This window comes from Podarcis raffonei, chromosome 6 (assembly GCF_027172205.1).
Source record: "Podarcis raffonei isolate rPodRaf1 chromosome 6, rPodRaf1.pri, whole genome shotgun sequence".
Classification (NCBI taxonomy): Eukaryota; Metazoa; Chordata; class Lepidosauria; order Squamata; family Lacertidae; genus Podarcis; species Podarcis raffonei.
The window spans coordinates 64,241,336-64,258,265 of NC_070607.1; the positions used below are offsets into that span (position 1 = coordinate 64,241,336).

Genomic DNA, 16,930 nt, shown 5'->3' on the forward strand with positions numbered 1-16,930 from the left:
GGGAACTTGCCTACAAAAGCTCATGTGACGATAAATAAGGTTAGCTTTTCTTTTTTAAAAATCCTTTTACTCAGTTGTTTTCCTGCCCTTCCCCCAAGAAGCTGCAGGCACTATACATGGTTCTCGCCTCCTTTTTTCATCACAACAACCCTGTGAGGTATATGTGGCTGAGAGATGGTAACTGGTCCAAAGTCACCCAGTGATCTTCGTGACTGAGAGTTTGGACTTGGACCTTCCTGGTTCTAGTCCAGTTCTCCAACCATATAATCATGCTCATACCACAGTACTCTGTGGGGCAAATAATCTTAACTTCACATACATACTTATAGGGCCTGAATTGGCTGTGATTGATCACAAAAGAAATATTAGGTTCTTGGTGAATATCTCTATGAAAATGTTGAACCTGTGTGTGGCAGCCATGAAAATGGCAAAGGGATTGAAAATAAAGACTGCCAAGATACTGCTATACACATTGTTGTGACAAACAAAACTATCCAGGGAATGGAGCAAATCCCTAAGAGAATAAGTTACAATGTTTGGGGTTTTTTTTAATTTTGAGAAAAGACAAGTAAGGTGGGGAAATGGAGCAGATATAGAGAGAGGCTGTCAGCGTCTCTCACTAAAACCCAGGATTATCCAGTGTTGGAAGATTCAGGACAGCATGTAGTCAAACTTTGGAATTTGCTACCACTTTGCACCAGCTTTCAAAGCAGACGGACAGATTTGTGGAGGATAAGGCTGTCTGTGACTGCTAGTCATGATGGCTGCGTACTGTTGTAGGTGGTGTGCCTCTGAAAACCAGTTGCTGGGGAATGCAGCTGGAGCAAGTGCTGTTCCACTCATGCCCTGCTTTTGGGCTCCCTATGGGCATCTGCTTGGCCACTGTAAGAATAGGATGCTAACCTAGATGGGCCTATGGAGTGATCTGGCAAGGTTGCTCTCTTAAATTGCAACATATTAATATGGCTATGTATTTTGTGGTTTTATCTGGTATTTCTGTGGAAGAAGGATGGTACACAAATTTAATCATCATCATCGAATAATTCTGATGTGCCACAACCTTCCCTCGTGGACTGAAATTCATGTCAGAATGCAACCAGATGCTTGCTTAAATAACTTTGATATGATTTTCCTACGTAAACATTTGGGCTTGTCTCCTCCCTCCCCGCCCCTCCGTTTGCTTCCAGAATTGTTGACTTCTGAAAATTACATGTTTCAGTCAGCTCACTACTATGGAATGTTTTCTTCTCCCCACAAAATGAAAGAAAAATGTTTGGGGGATTGGTTATCTTATGAGGAACAGGTCTGCAAAATCTTGTTAGACATCTTCTGAATGCTGAATAAGAATGGTCGACTTATCCTCTCTATTCCTGCAAACTCTCAGTGCATCTTTTTCAATGCAGAGCAACTTCACCTGCAAGGAAAGCCCATTCATGCAAGAGCTCTGTGTATGCACTGGGATGCACAGGAGGTTCTGGATCAGAGATAATTCCTTAGATTACCAGATATCTGTCTAATGCATTTTCCTTTGTTCCCAGGTGACAAGGTAGATTTGAGAAGATCTGCTCTCATCTGATATGCATCTGTGTTGACATGGCTGGCACTGCAGAAATGGCACAACATGGCTTTTCTCCAGGTGCAAGATATTCCTTCTATGTTCTGAAGACCTGGAAACAGAAGGACCTCATTGGCACAGGATAGGATGCAACTGTGGTATAGGATGCCTATTTTTCATGGGCACTTTATTGTTCTTCCTCGTGTACACCTGCCAAGGGAGTGGTGCTGCAGTTTGCTCCCTCCTGGAAGAACAGCACCAAGGATTACAGGAAAGGGGTGACGTACCTGTCTGGGCAGAGATCTTGGGAAATTTCCCTTGTTTTTGAAGATAAAATACTGCATCAACCACTGATTCAGGGCAGCCTCTAAGGTATTTAACCATCAGCTGCTACTAAGTCTACAATTATGGGTCTTGAATGCAGTTACAAGAACTGCTCCACATTCTCCTTCCATACCCTGGATATACCTGCAAAAGAGAAGAACGTATTTCTTCCCCTAGTGCTCAATTAAATATTGGAGTTGCATAGAATCTGTTGATAACTACAAAGGAGGGGAAAGCAATTTTCCTTCCTTTGAATTCTCCTGTGTATGTAGGCTGGCTCTGACGATCACTAAAGAGAATCAAGGTGTCGAGTGGGTGTCAAGTTCACGATTCAAAATAAAATTCGTGTTTTTACAAAATCTTCCCAATTCATGTTTTTGTCGCTTTCATAGAAGACAGGCTTTGAGTTCTGGAAACAAGAAACCAAATTATAATCTTGTGTTGTGAAATTAGAGGAACTTCAAGAAAGACCATGCAGTTGCTCCAACATTTACCCAGTTACCAGCTTCAGATTCTGTACCTGGACGGATGGAAGAATCTACAGTACAGACAGAAGTTCATTACACTTTGTTGGAAGCACAAGAGATGAGAAGAAGTATTCATAATGCTGTCTCTTTCTTTTTCATGAGTCACCCAAAATGTTCTCTCTTGGTCTTTTCCTCTCCTGTTCAGTAATTAATAAGGCTTATACTCTCATCTCTTCTGTTCCTTCAAAGTCACACAAATTACTGTTGTTGTCAGAATTCTATTGCAAATATTAGAAATTGTGAGGGGGGAAAGTGTGTTCTTCTCTTTGCTATGTTGTGTCTGCTACAGTCTTAAATTTTACTCAGAGAACTGAGAGAGCTTAGTTACATTTAGTATTAAATAAAGACTTGTACTTGGCAACTGTAATGAGTGCAGATCCCTCTCAGGGACCAATTGATTGCTCTTATACCTCCTCACAAGAAAATATTATGAGAACTAAGTTAAACTTCCCAGCTTATGATGCCATTGCTGCTTCTGCTGATATAAATGGAGGAGAGGATCCACTTTAATTCAGTGGGATTTGACAAGGAAAGGGTAGGAGAAGACAATAGACAGAGAGAAACGACATAGCTTTGGTGAAGTTCTCTCATTGTTTCTGGATGCACAGGACATCTAAGCCCCAAAGTGGAAATGCTTATTCAAAGCTTACTTAGCATTTTTCATAGCAAATTAGAACAACAGGCATATAACAGAAAGGTTAGGGTTTCTTAAAGACAACTCATTGCTGATCTTTCCTATTGGAATGTTGAGATCTGCTCCCAGCTAATTGGCATCCATAAACATGTTCCATGTCTGTGTCTCATTATGTCTACCTTGATCATGAAGGTTCATTGGTTTGACTTGGGGGAGGGTGGTGGCTGAGGCTGAGAATGATTGCTTACCCTTGCTAAGTATAACCCAAAGTGAACACCTGACTCCAACTCAACCAAGATGGATGTCAGGAGCTCCCGGAGAGAATGGGCAAACAGCTGCACCTTCAAAACTCTGCCTTGACCTGTCCAACTTGGCACTGGCCTGGCCTCCATGCTGTGACTGTATGACCTGCTGACTTTGTTATCTAAACGTTTTTTTGTAACAGACAATGTTATACCTGCTTCGGATGCGATGTAAATACCAGGCTGTGAAATATTAAAGTTCGTTTTAATCTCTGCAGGATGGATTTGTTCATTTAAATATGAGCTTGTTTTTGAGGCCAAGTGGGGGAGGAGAAGCTGTGGGCTTTCTGAAATCATCTTCAAGTAATCGAAAAAGCAACTGAGCAGTTTACAACAGGGGGTTTGTTCTGATGGAGGAAAGAGAAGAACCTCATTATGTGTACCTGCTTAAACCATGTCAATCTATTACCTTAGCTTTTTGGCAAAGTAGTGTAACTCTTTCTTGAGTACAAAAAGCCTGTCAAAATGTTGCTGGCTCCCCAGGGGTTTGTAATGACTCGGATAAGGTTTAGTCCAATTCACTGCCAGTGACTTGTCAGTGGGCAGAAGTAACTCTGTAAAGCAGGGGTGATAAACCTGTGGCCCAATAGATGCCGTTGGACTTCCATGAGTCTTGGCCCATAACCAATGGCCAGGGTCACGCATGATGAGAGTTGTAGTCCAACAAGATCTGGAGGTTCTCTATCCCTGTTATTCAGCAAAACAGCCTTGTTTCCTAGGACAGATGCAGGCACACAATTGATCCACTCAGGGAATTGGAGGCTGGTGTGCTCCTGCCATATCACCCTCTGGCCTCTTCCCTTCCCCTGCGTAAAGGAACACATGCTCCAAGCAGAGGGGCAAGTTGCATATGAGATGTGTGCACAGGCCTCCTTACCCTGTAATGGCCTGGAATAGTGTCTGTACTCATGTCAGAGAGGGGAGGCTTATGGTTCCAACTCATATATATGCTTGATCAGACAGTGGTAATTTAGTGAATGTGTTTGACACAGGAATCTCTATTTGCATCATTTTGTATTTATTGAACCTCACCTGCTGTTCAGTTAACTCATTTATTATTTTGAAGCTCCTTCATATGTTTGGAGCTTCGCTGTCCTGAATAACTTGGTGTAGTCCAGTTCTGATTCCAGGTCACGTATGCATCTTAAATAGCATTGCCCTTTATACTGATCCATGGCAGACTCTTCCCGGCACTGTTTACTTCCTAGCATTGTCAAAACTGTCATGAGTTTTAACACACTGTGCATGTTTCCCCCAAATCAGTTACTGATCCATAAGAAGGCCCCATGCTCATATGCTCAGACTGCAAAGTATTCTTGGGACTTTATCAAACATCTTTTGAGAGTTCTAAAATATACACTATCCATGAGATCATATCTATCCATTTGCAGATATTCTCACAAGATTCTAAGAGCCTGATGAGGCATGACTTCTCTTTGTAGAAATCTGATTCTTCTTCAGCAAGACTTGTCCTCCTTGGTGCCTGGCTTAAAAATGTTGACAACAATTTTTCTGGGATCGGTATTTGACTGACTCTCTTGGAGTCCTGGATCCTGCCCCCCATTTTAAAAATTGGCATTACCCTGCCTACTATCTAATCCCCCAAAGAGCTTCCTCCACCTTCAGTGTGTTTTGCATCAGGATGTTACTCTGTCTCTGCTCTTTGCATTCTGCTCTTTGCATTTCAGTGGAAGCCATGACTGTAGCTTCAGCATTAAAGAGTCGGTTTTCCTGGACAAAGCAGCAGGGCGAAACAAGTACAAAAAGCCCTTTGACACAGAGCTTTAAAGCACAGACCTGTGCCTAGAAAGTGCAGGGCAAAAGGTGAGTGTGGCTGAGCCCTTGAATGACAGCAGCTCTCCATGATTTCAGACAAGAAGACTCACTCAACTGTACCTTGACATGCTGGAGATTGGACCTGGGACTCTGCATGCAAACCAGATACTCTCCCACTGAGTTGTGGCCCTTCCTCCTCCTCCTGTCTAGTTTAGCCCCAAGATAACAAGAGTTTATCTCCAACAGCTCAGAAAGGAGTAAACTGTGGTTATACTTAATCTGATCGTTATAGCTGAAGGGAGACAAATCAATTCACCTCTTTGCTCTTCTGGATTTCTCTCCTAGCTTCCCTCTGGATTCTAGACTCTGGCCTGTGTTCATTGTGTAGGGAAACCAAAGCAAATTTCATGTGCTGGAAATTCCAGCATCCTACTGAAACACTTGGCAAAAGATGTTGCTGCTGTTGGGAGATTTGGCAAAAGCGTTAGCCTTGTGTTAATTTCATTAATCTTTAAGGCAGCTTTTAAACTGAGTTAACAGAGCAGCAAATAATCAGGGCTTTGCCAAGCCTTGAAATGTGCAAATGCACATAGAGAGTGTGTGGATTTACAATTCATCCATTCATATAGGTGCGTTTTGTTTGAAATATTTCTAGAGAAAGCAAGAGTTTAAGGCAATAGACAGAAAGTCTTTTATTTGCCACCAGCAGCTGTATTTCCACATGTGTAAGGAGGGTAGAGGAGTTACTGGTGGCGGAATGATTCAATTGTTGCCCTGGGAATTCTGATTAGTTAGAAGGAAATGTAGTTAAGACCAGCAGACTAGAGTATTGATGACAGTACCCCGAAGGAAGCAGGGAAAAAATGGAAGGCAGAGACTAGAGAGACAGGCATCAGAGTCTCACATGAGGCTTGTTCCTATGCTACACTGAACACAGATAGAAGCTCTTTGTGTGAAAGAGCATACAGCTGTTGATTTGTACAGCTTAGCTATTGAAGGCACAGGTACACAGACCCTACATTTGTTGAACCATGTCATTTACCGGTAAATAACTACAAATGTAGAACCAGCTATTGTGGACAACTACACTGATTGTACTGTACACTTGTTTAATATAACCTGTGGATGCTCATATAGTAATGTGAAGCCTCAGCTTATGCAGATTTATTTGGAAATAAATTCTACTGTGTTCAATGCAGTTTACTGGCAAGGAAGTGTGCATAATATTGGAATATGGAGCACTGTAACTAGGCCTTTTGGAGTTCTCCAAGCTGAATGAAGCAGCAACAACAGGTGAGATTTAATGTAAATGTAAAGTGAAAAGTGATCTTAGCTTCCTTCATATATAGGCTGATGAGAATTGAACTAGGAAATAGATTCTGGAATTGAGATGCAAAATCCACGGAAAATGTCAACTGGCACCAAACTAGATGGAATGTTAAATATGCCTTTGCACTTAACATACATTTTCCCTGATAGGCACCAGCAGAGAGGGATTGGTGCCAATGCAGGAAGTGGGATCCCTGAAAGCAAATATCAACTTCAAATGGGCAGGGGGGGGGGTGTTTCAGGACCACAGCAGCAGAGAAAATAGTTAAAACTCCTCCCTGCCTTCTGCAATACCAAATATTATACCCCTCTGCTGATGCAATTTGCCTTTGGGGAGAAACGAGCACCTCTCATTTAACATCATGTCTAGTTTGGCCCTCAGTGTGCTCTAGCAACACTCTGTAGTTTTACCTGGTCACTTTATGGCTACTTCCCACTGTTTTCACTAATGCAGCTGGGGTGGGAGAACACATGGGCAGGGGATAAAATGGAGGGCTGCCACAGGTCTGGATCTTCCCAGACATTACTGGGATTTCTAAGTTGAAATTGACATCTGGGGGGGGGGAATATTTGAAGGGCAGTGGATCTTAGGCATGTCATATTTTTTCTGCCGTTTTTGTAAAAAAAAAAAAAAGCTCCACAACTTTTTGGGGTTCCTAAATAATATGATAGGGATGCAGGTGGTGCTGTGGTCTAAACCACTGAGCCTAGGGCCTCCCGATCGGAAGGTTGGAGGTTCAAATCCCCAGGATGGGGTGAGCTCCCATTGCTTGGTCCCAGCTCCTGCCAACCTAGCAGTTTGAAAGCACGTCAAAGTACAAGTAGATAAATAGGTACTGCTCTGGCGGGAAGGTAAACGGTGTTTCTGTGCGCTGCTCTGGTTTCACCAGAAATGGCTTAGTCATGCTGGCCACATGGCCCAGAAAAACTGTCTGCGGACAAACATCGGCCAGTTAAAGCGAGATGAGCGCCGCAACCCCAGAGTCGTTCGTGACTGGACTTAACTGTCAGGGGTCCTTTACCTTTAGCTTTTTTAAATAATGTGATTACTACAACACAACCAGACTCAGGGGAACGTTGCACATGCATGGGATGCAAATAGGCATAGCACTCTCAGGTGGTCTCCCTGTTATACACATTGCCTGCACCTTTTGGGAAGCAGAAGTCATGGCACATGACACAATGCTAAGAGGTGGGATTTTCTGCTTTATTTGGTAGTTGCTGCTGCTGAGTGAAGGAAATTCTTCAGGAGAGAGCAAAGGTTTTGGAATGAACTGTAAAGTACCATGAAAGCATTGAAGTTAGGAATATAGCCAGACCACTGGCCCATCTATCTATATCACCCAGGAGCAGCTGGAAGACAAGAGGCAGTGCCATACATCTGGCCTCCCATCAGTGGCATTTGTGCTGCATACTGAGAAGCAGAAGGGGAGAGGCCAATCCAGCACTCCTGCTGCTGTGCCTATACCACACTGACCTCCCCACTGCTTCACCCTTCACCCTCCAGAGAGCCAGTGTGGTGTAGTGGTTAAGAGCGGTAGTCTCGTAATCTGGGGAACCGGGTTCGCGTCTCCGCTCCTCCACATGCAGCTGCTGGGTGACCTTGGGCCAGTCACACTTCTGTGAAGTCTCTCAGCCCCACTCACCTCACAGAGTGTTTGTTGTGGGGGAGGAAGGGAAAGGAGAATGTTAGCCACTTTGAGACTTCTTAAAGGGAGTGAAAGGCGGGATATCAAATCCAAACTCTTCTTCTTCTTCTTCTTCTCCTGACAAGTAGCAGCAGCATCATTGTGAGGAAGCCAGATAAACAGTGCAGCCCCTCCTAGCTAGGCCCTCCTGGCAGCAGCTGTCCCAGGTTTCAGTCAGGAATCTTCCCAAGCCCCGAGTGCCAGGGATTGAACTGGGGTTTCCTGCATGCTAAATTATCAATGAAAAAGGTAAAGGAGCCCTGACAGTTAAGTCCAGTTGCAGACGACTCTGGGGTTGCAGCACTCATCTTGCTCTATAGGCCACGGGAGCCGGCGTTTGTCCGCAGACAGTTTTTCCAGGTCATGTGGCCAGCATGACTAAGCCGTTTATGACGAAACCAGAGCAGCGCACGGAAACACCGTTTACCTTCCCGCCGGAGCGGTACCTATTTATTTACTTGCACTTTGACGTGCTTTCGAACTGCTAGGTGGGCAGGAGCAGGGACCGAGTAACGGGAGCTCACCCCGTCGTGGGGATTCAAACCACCGACCTTCTGATTGGCAAGCCCAAGAGGCTCGGTGGTTTAGACCACAGTGCCACCCGCATCCCTAAATTAGCAACTACTGAGCTCTAAAAAGACGTAGTTTTGAAGAAAGTCACATGAGTTCCAAGGATGTGTTTTATTAGCAGAAGTAGGAAGAATTACAGACCTGAGAAGAGCTACACTTCTGGCGAAGAACAGAGTCGCAAGGTTTCCTGAACTTTTAATTTACACTTTTGAACTATGCATTTCTCTGGTGTCTAAATCAATCTTCCCAGATGAGCAATGAAATGGAATAAGAACAGTCTTGCCAGCCTGGTTTAGAGAGAAAATTAAAAATGATGTGGGAAGAATGAATGCTTGGTTACAGACAGTGAATCTTTTCCATAAATGATGCTTATTTTATATGTAGATGAGTGATTAATGTGATTTTTTTGGTTTGGTACTTACTTTTTGAATGTGGAGCACAATAGTTATATAAAAAATGAGCTGAGCAATCTAGATTCCTTGGGGGGGGGGGCTGATGAAATACATGTTCCTTTTCACAGGGCTGTTATTGTTGCCATTAAAGCCTTCCTGCCTAGGAGATCAAGGTCATTGAGATGGATTTGTTCCATCATGCATTTTGGAGCAGATTTTTCATTACATATTTCACAGCTGAGTGTAGTGTTTGCACCTTCAACTATATATTCTCATGTAGAATACCCTTCTTGTTTGTCCTATTCTGTGGCCAAAGGTAGCACTTAAAATCTGGGCTTCTCTTTGTCTCTGTAGTTGATTGGTGCATTCACTGGGTTTGATAATCCCACAAACACCTGGATAAGTGCATGCTTTTGTATGTGACCAGTTTTTGAGCAAATCCCCAGCACTGCAGCCTTGACATCGAAGAGTGCCTACTTCTGACTGTTCATTTTGCTTTGCAAGTAGTGGTCAAAATGTAATTCAGGTTTTGTTGCTGAGAGCTTCATGCTGGCTTTAGAAGAGGGAAGTATTTTTCAACTACGACAAAATCCATTGGACGAAAAGGTGGATTTTGAGGGAAGAAGAAGGCACATGGGTGTAGCTGGGGGACCGAGAGGGGCAACTCCCCCCCCCCCCCCGATCAAGTAAAACAATAGAAATACTTAACTAACTGACCAATTACATTGGTCCTGCCCCCAAACAAAGTCTTGCTCCCCCCAACAAAAATCCTAGCTACACCCATGAGCAGGCAGATTTTTATTTATTCAAATCCATAGCTTGCCTTGCTTCTAGGTTTGGAAGTGTGGAACACTGTATTGAACAGTAATTGTAGAATATTATTATTATTTAATTCATTTCCATACTGCTTTGTATTTTAAAGGGAAAAAATCTCAAAGCAGTTTACAACACATTTAAACATCAAAATGATCAAGAGAGGGGCGCGGGTGGTGCTGTGGGTTAAACCACTGAGCCTAGGATTTGCCAATCGGAAGGTCGGCAGTTCGAATCCCAACGATGGCGTGAGCTGCCGTTGTTCAGTCCCAGCTCCTTCCAACCTAGCAGCTTGAAAGCATTTCAAAGTGCAAGTAGATAAATAGGTACTGCTCCGGCGGGAAGGTAAATGGCGTTTCCGTATGCTGCTTTGGTTCACCAGAAGCGGCTTAGTCATGCTGGCCACATGACCCAGAAGCTGTATGCTGGCTCCCTCGGCCAATAAAGAGAGATGAGTGCTGCAACCCCAGAGTCAGCCACGATTGGACCTAATGGTCAGGGGTCCCTTTACCTTTACCTTTTAAACAATCAAGAATAAAACATTACTGAAGAAAGACAAATATACATTCAAAGCAGCGTAATTAGCAAGAAATAAAAATATTATCTTAAAACATTTCAAAAGAAAATATTACTAAAGGAAGTTAAATATAAAGAGCATATTTAAAGCAGTATAATTAGCAAGAGAGTAAGATAGCATCATAAGCATAGAACATTGCTGCTGCTGTCGCTGCCAGTCCTGCCAATGGTGGTTCATGGCAGGCTGCGGCTGTAGGAGCTCAGGCTCAGTGACCTAGGTCTGCAGTAAGAGACAGCCAAGATGTTGTTAAATCAATCAAAATGATGGGCTGTCATGTTCAAGTCCAATTTAAAGAACTTCAACTTGATGTAGAGATTGTTTAAAAATAGTTCAAATAATAAATTACAAAACTACAGCTCCAAGGTTCTTTCGGGTAAAGGGAACGATAGGGAATCAAATATTCTGATTGCAAATTTTGGAGCCTTTTGTAACTCAAGCGATAGGTTCTTCTTTCTAACTCATGCCCTGTGCTTGTCACTTCCCTGTTTTCTCAGGGTGGCCAGATAGAAAACTTGATGGGGCTTCTAACACCTTTAATAGATTTGTAGAAGGAAGAATTTCAGCAGTTGTAGCTTACATGACAAATTGCACTTGCTGAAATGCCTTCTCCTACACAACTATTAAGGGTGGAAGCTTTTCGCATCTGGTCACTCTCGACACTACCCTTTGCGGTTATAGCACTCTTTGGAAATAGTAGGACATGTTTTAAAACAATGGCAGAAAAAAAGGGAAACATGAAATGTTTTAACTTTAAGCAATGAGATTTGATTTTTTATTTATTTATTTTTTTACAATAGTTCCCTAGTGTAACATATCCCACTGTTACAATTATGGAACATTAATGTCACCTTTGTTTCAATAAGAGATTAAGTAGTTAAAAAACGAACCCAGTGTTTTTAAATCTATGGATACTGATTCTGTAGCTGCGATTGTGCAGCTTCATCTTTTTTTGGTATAGAACAGGCATGGAGCTGCTTCAGAATAATTCCTGTACTAAATTACACTCTTTGCCTGCTGCTTCCAGCTGCACTGGAATTGCACAGAGGGACAAAGACAAGGTGGAACATCAGGAAGAACTTGCGAACCATGCAATCTGGACAAGGCAGAGGTGCTGCAAGTGCATTTGGCCCACGAATCACTACAAGATGTTGCTTTCCCCCTGAAAGAGCAATGTGGGGTTGTATTTAGTTCTAGTCTTGCAGATGGACAACCAAATTAGGGTGTGTGTGGCTTCTCGGACCTGCAGCCAATGTGTTGATGCGTCACCAGCTTCCTAGTGAAGCACATTTCAGCCACAGTTATCCATGCCCTGTTAATATTCAGACTTGACTAGTATAATGAATTATTTCTGTGGCTGCCAATGAAGACTTTTCAGTAACCAACTGGGAAAAAATAAAACAGCTGGGCTGTTAACTGCAACACTGAACCGCATATATTTCGCCATTGATTACAGTTCCGCACTGGCTATCAGTTTGCTTCTAGGTACAGTCCCACACAGTAGTTAAGGGTATTTTGCCATATAAAGCTTTATATGGCCTGGGACCTGACTACCTGCTTGCTTATGATTTGTTGAGGGAAACACTGGCTTCATTACCTCCAGGTGGGATGGGTAGTCAGCAGAGATAGCATGATGTGCCCTACTTCTCCCCAAACACCCCATATACCCCACCCATACAAAATCAAAACAAAACTTTGCAACACTATTCACAGTGGCAACCTGTAGAAGATAGCCCCTGTGAATAGCGGTATGAGTTTTTTTTGGTAGAAGGGGGTTGACTGTATGCCTGAATCCCTTCTAATTCCTGGGTCCAACAATAGCAATAGTTTCTTGGTAATGGCCTAAGTATGGGCCCTTAAGGTAACAAAGTAGCCTCAACTGTCTGTTAGAAATACAAAATCAAGAGTTGAGGATTGTGTGCATGAGCTAGAAGCCAGAAGTAGATTGCAGGCTGGGCAGCTGGGAGACAGAGCCATGCCTGATTTTCTGCAGGAGTCCAAGGCTGTGGTTATGGAAGTAGCAAGACCTTATTAGGGTGTTAATGTTGTGAGCCCCTCCACTGTAGGCTTAGGTTGGATATATGTGTAAATAAACCATATATCATAAGGACACCACAGTCTCCGCTGTCCCTCATTCTGAGGAAACCAAACCCTGGGTACACAACTGGATCGCCTGGAATCTCACACTGCTTTGAAATTGGGGTGCTATGCTACAATATCATAATTGGTCATTTGGGAACAGAGAGCGAGCGAGCAAGTGAATGTGCAGATCAGCATTTGAAACTTGTTGGGTTGACACCCTGCTACTTTCATAATAGTTTTTTGTTGTTAAGGTATTTTCTCCATTAACAAAGCTTAAAAATACAACAGTTAGCATGTGGGGAGTCTGGAAAAAAACCCTGTGGTAAAACAGGGGTCCATGTATTCATAAAGGTTGGTAACTGCTGTATAGAGCTTCTGAGCTAGAGTCCAACAAGGGCAATGAAACCACCTTGGGAGGGGAAGTAGAATCATTTTGGTGATTCTAGTTTGTATGTACAGTGGGGGCTGACCATTAAAAAAATCACCCCTCCAAATCTATAGCCTTTTCCCCCCGAAGTAAGAGAGTCTGACCCCAGGGTCAGAACCCCCCCCCCATGAAATAGGCATAAGGTTCTCCATTGAGCTTCATAGGTAAGGAGAGATTTGAACCTGTGCTTTTTCCCATATGTAAACTAAATGTTCTATTCATCATAAATAGGACTGGTCATACTGGTTTTGGAGCCTCTAACTTTGGACAAGCAACTGCATCAATAAAACCTGTATGTGAAAAAATAATTTGACTGCAGAATTGCATCTGATTGCAGAATTTCCCCAGGGAAAGAAAAAGCCAAAAATCAAATTCACTGGCACAAGAGATGGGGAATTGTGAAATCCAATCTTCATTCAGCAATTCAAGAAGCAAGAGCATATGCCTGCTGTCTATCCCTAGAGCTAGCATGGAGAACCTGTGGCCCTCTAGATCAGGCATAGGCAAACTCGGCCCTCCAGATGTTTTGATACTACAATTCCCACTATCCCTGACCACTGGTCCTGTTAGCTAGGGATGATGGGAGTTGTAGTCCCAAAACATCTGGAGGGCTGAGTCTGGCCATGCCTGCTCTAGATGTTGTTGAACTCCACCTTTCATCAGATGGTCAGGGATGATGGGATTTAGATAACACCTTGAGGGCCCCAGGTTCCCTGCTGCTGCTTTAGGGAGAACCTTAAATTTTATTACAGCTCTAAAAAGTGAAGAGCGGGCAGTCTACGGGAAATACGTTTTTTCATACGGGGTACCTTCTTTTCCCAGCAAAAGCTCTCTGTTCATTGTTGTGGCTTGTTAGACAGAAAGCAAGTCGGTGCAACCTCTTCCTAGTGTGATAAGATCTCTGCTGCTGAACTGGCATTACTGTTAAAAGAATCCCCTGCTTTGCAAAACAGGTGGCAGTGCCAGCTCTAAAGTTACTTATTTGATGTTAATGGTCACAGGAAACTGCCTTATTGTAAGTCAGAGCACTGGCTCATCCAGTGTTGTCTACATTGACTAGCAATGGCTCTCTGGGGTTTCAGACAGGAGACTTTCAGAGCCCTACCTGGAGCTGCCAGGGATTCAACCTGAGACCTTTTGCATGCAAAGTATATATTCTGCCACTGAGCTATAGTCCCGGTGCCCCTAAGTGCCTTGCTGGATTATGGCCATGGGCAGAGAAATGGGATGTTGTTGGTTTTTTGTATGAGGCTGGCAGTTTGAAAAGATGTAGCCTTGCCCAGGGAGTGACCTCTGTCTGGCTTTTGCATTGATCAGTTGTTTGTAAGTGTAAATAATTTATTTAACTGCTTTTCAGACTATTTGATGCGGTAGAGAAAAGGAATTAGCAGGTATAGTAAACAAGGCATATATATATATATATATATATATATATATATATATATATATGGATTGTGTACTTCTGAAAGTCTTTTCTCTCTAGACATTGGAACTTACAGTTTAACTCTTCCACCTGTTGTTCCCTTAAAGCCAGAAGCTTAACCAAAGAATTAAGCTGCCCTGATTGGATGTTAATATTAGGACTAGCTCGTCTTTGTCTTTTTGCATCTTTGTAGCATTTAGTTTGAGGTTTACTTTTAACTCTGTGCATTAACGAAGGCTTGTGCCAGTGAATTTGTTTTTGGCTTATTCTTTGTGCATAATCCCTTCATAAAATAAACGAGCCTTGAACTAAAAAGTAAAAAACAACATCAACGAGAGAACAAACATTAGCTCAAGTACTAACTTTTTAATGATGTTTTTAAAAAGTCTCCATGAATGGGGATGGGCTCTGAGTGAACATCACCACAGGGTCTGCAGACATGTGGGTGCTTTGATAGACACGGACATATTACTAGCTACTGCTCGCAAGAACAAATTCAAGGACAAAGAAAGCCCCATTGTTGATTCAGAGAGCTGAAAATCTAGAGTAGTCCTCAAACCAAATGGTGGGAAAGTGTGTGGAAAACCCACTGACAAATACCCCTTCCTCTTGGTTCATGTGGGAACCAATGACACTGCAAGCAATAGCCTCCAGAAGATCAAAAGAGACTACGGGGCTCTGGGCAGGAAATTGAAGCAATTAAATGCACAAATTGTCATCTCATCTGTCCTCCCAGTTGAACGATGTGGCCCAGGGAGAGAGGGAAAAATAGTGGAAGTGAACAACTGGCTTCGCAAATGGTGTAAACAGGAACGGTTTGGATTCTTAGATCACGGACTGCAGTTTCTTGAAGATGGACTTCTGGCAAGCGATGGGCTGCACCTCACAATGGTTGGGAGGAATGTTTTTGCCAAAAATCTCAGAAACCTCATCAGGAGGGCTTTAAACTGACTAATGTGGGGGAGGGAGACAGTGCTCCTGAAGGTAGGAGTCTATCAATTGATGAAGATGATCATCCAAATGTCATAGACCAAATGGAGCAAACAGCACGCAGACCTAGTGGTGGGAGGAAAAAATCCTTAAATAAGAGACACGGGGGAATGATTAATGGACTTCAATGTCTGTACACTAATGCGCAAAGCATGGGAAATAAACAAGATGAGCTTGAGCTCTTGGTACAGCAAACTAAATATGACATAATAGGAATCACTGAAACCTGGTGGCATAAGTCCCACGATTGGAATGTAATAATGGAGGGGTACAATCTATTTCAGAGAAACAGACCAGACAAGAAAGGAGGAGGAGTGGCGTTATATGTCAGGGATGTGTATACCTGTGAAGAGATCCAAGATTTAGAACCTCAAAGCCAAAGTGAGAGCATTTGGGTCAAAATTAAGGGAGAGAAGAATAACAGTGACCTCATTGTGGGAGTTTACTATAGATCCCCAAGCCAAACGGAGGACATAGATGATGCCTTCCTGGAAAAGATGGCCAAGCATGCAAAAGGAAGGGAGATAGTAGTAATGGGGGACTTCAATTACCCGGATATTTGTTGGATGTCAAAATCAGCCAAGAGCATAAGGTCAAACAGATTCCTCACTGGCCTTGCAGACAACTTCATTGTCCAGAAAGTGGGAGAAGCAACAAGAGGAACACCCATTTTAGATCTGGTCCTAACCAATGTTGATGACCTGGTTAGTGGGGTAGAAGTGGAAGGATCATTAGGCGCGAGTGATCATGCTCTTCTGAAGTTTACTATACTGCGGAAAGGAGCAGCCAAGCATACTAGGACTCAATTTCTTGACTTTAAGAAAGCCGACTTCATAAAACTTAGGGAAGTGCTGGGTGAGATCCCATGGACAGTAATACTAAAAGGAAAGGGAGTTCATGATGGCTGGGAGTTTGTTAAGAGGGAGATAGTAAAAGCACAACTTCAGGCAATACCAATGAGACGGAAACATGGAAGGTGCCTAAAGAAGCCAGGGTGGCTATCTAAAGAACTTTTAACTGAGTTAAGATTAAAAAAGGATGTGTACAAAAAAATGGAAAAGGGGGGAAACCACCAAAGAGGAATTCAAACAAATAGCCAGCACGTGTAGACACAAAGTCAGAAAAGCTAAAGCACAGAATGAACTCAGGCTTGCTAGAGAGGTTAAAAGCAACAAAAAAGGCTTTTATGGGTATGTTCGTAGCAAAAGGAAGAACAAAGAAACAGTGGGGTCACTCAGAGGAGAAGATGGTGAAATGCAAACAGGGGACACAGAAAGGGCTGAACTCCTCAATGCCTTCTTTGCCTCAGTCTTCTCCGATAAAGAAAACAATGCCCGATCTGAAGAATTTGGAGCAAATGATTCAGCAGAGGAAACACAGCCCAGAATAACTAAGGAGATAGTACAAGAATACTTGGCTAGTTTAGATGTATTCAAGTCTCCAGGGCCAGATGAACTGCATCCAAGAGTATTAAAAGAACTGGCAGATGTGATCTCAGAACCACTGGCAGTCATCTTTGGGAAT

At 43.0% G+C, this 16,930-nt stretch overlaps 1 protein-coding gene across 1 annotated transcript in view; it reads left to right on the forward strand.

Moving 5' to 3' along the window:
• TAFA3 (TAFA chemokine like family member 3) overlaps window positions 1–3,557 on the forward strand; it is a 93,815-nt gene extending 90,258 nt beyond the window's left edge. The window contains exon 6 of the mRNA XM_053393508.1: window positions 1,539–3,557. Within this exon, the coding sequence (XP_053249483.1) occupies window positions 1,539–1,550 (12 nt within the window). The 3' untranslated portion in view covers window positions 1,551–3,557. The remainder of the gene's footprint in view (window positions 1–1,538) is intronic.
• Window positions 3,558–16,930: the final 13,373 nt, after the last annotated feature.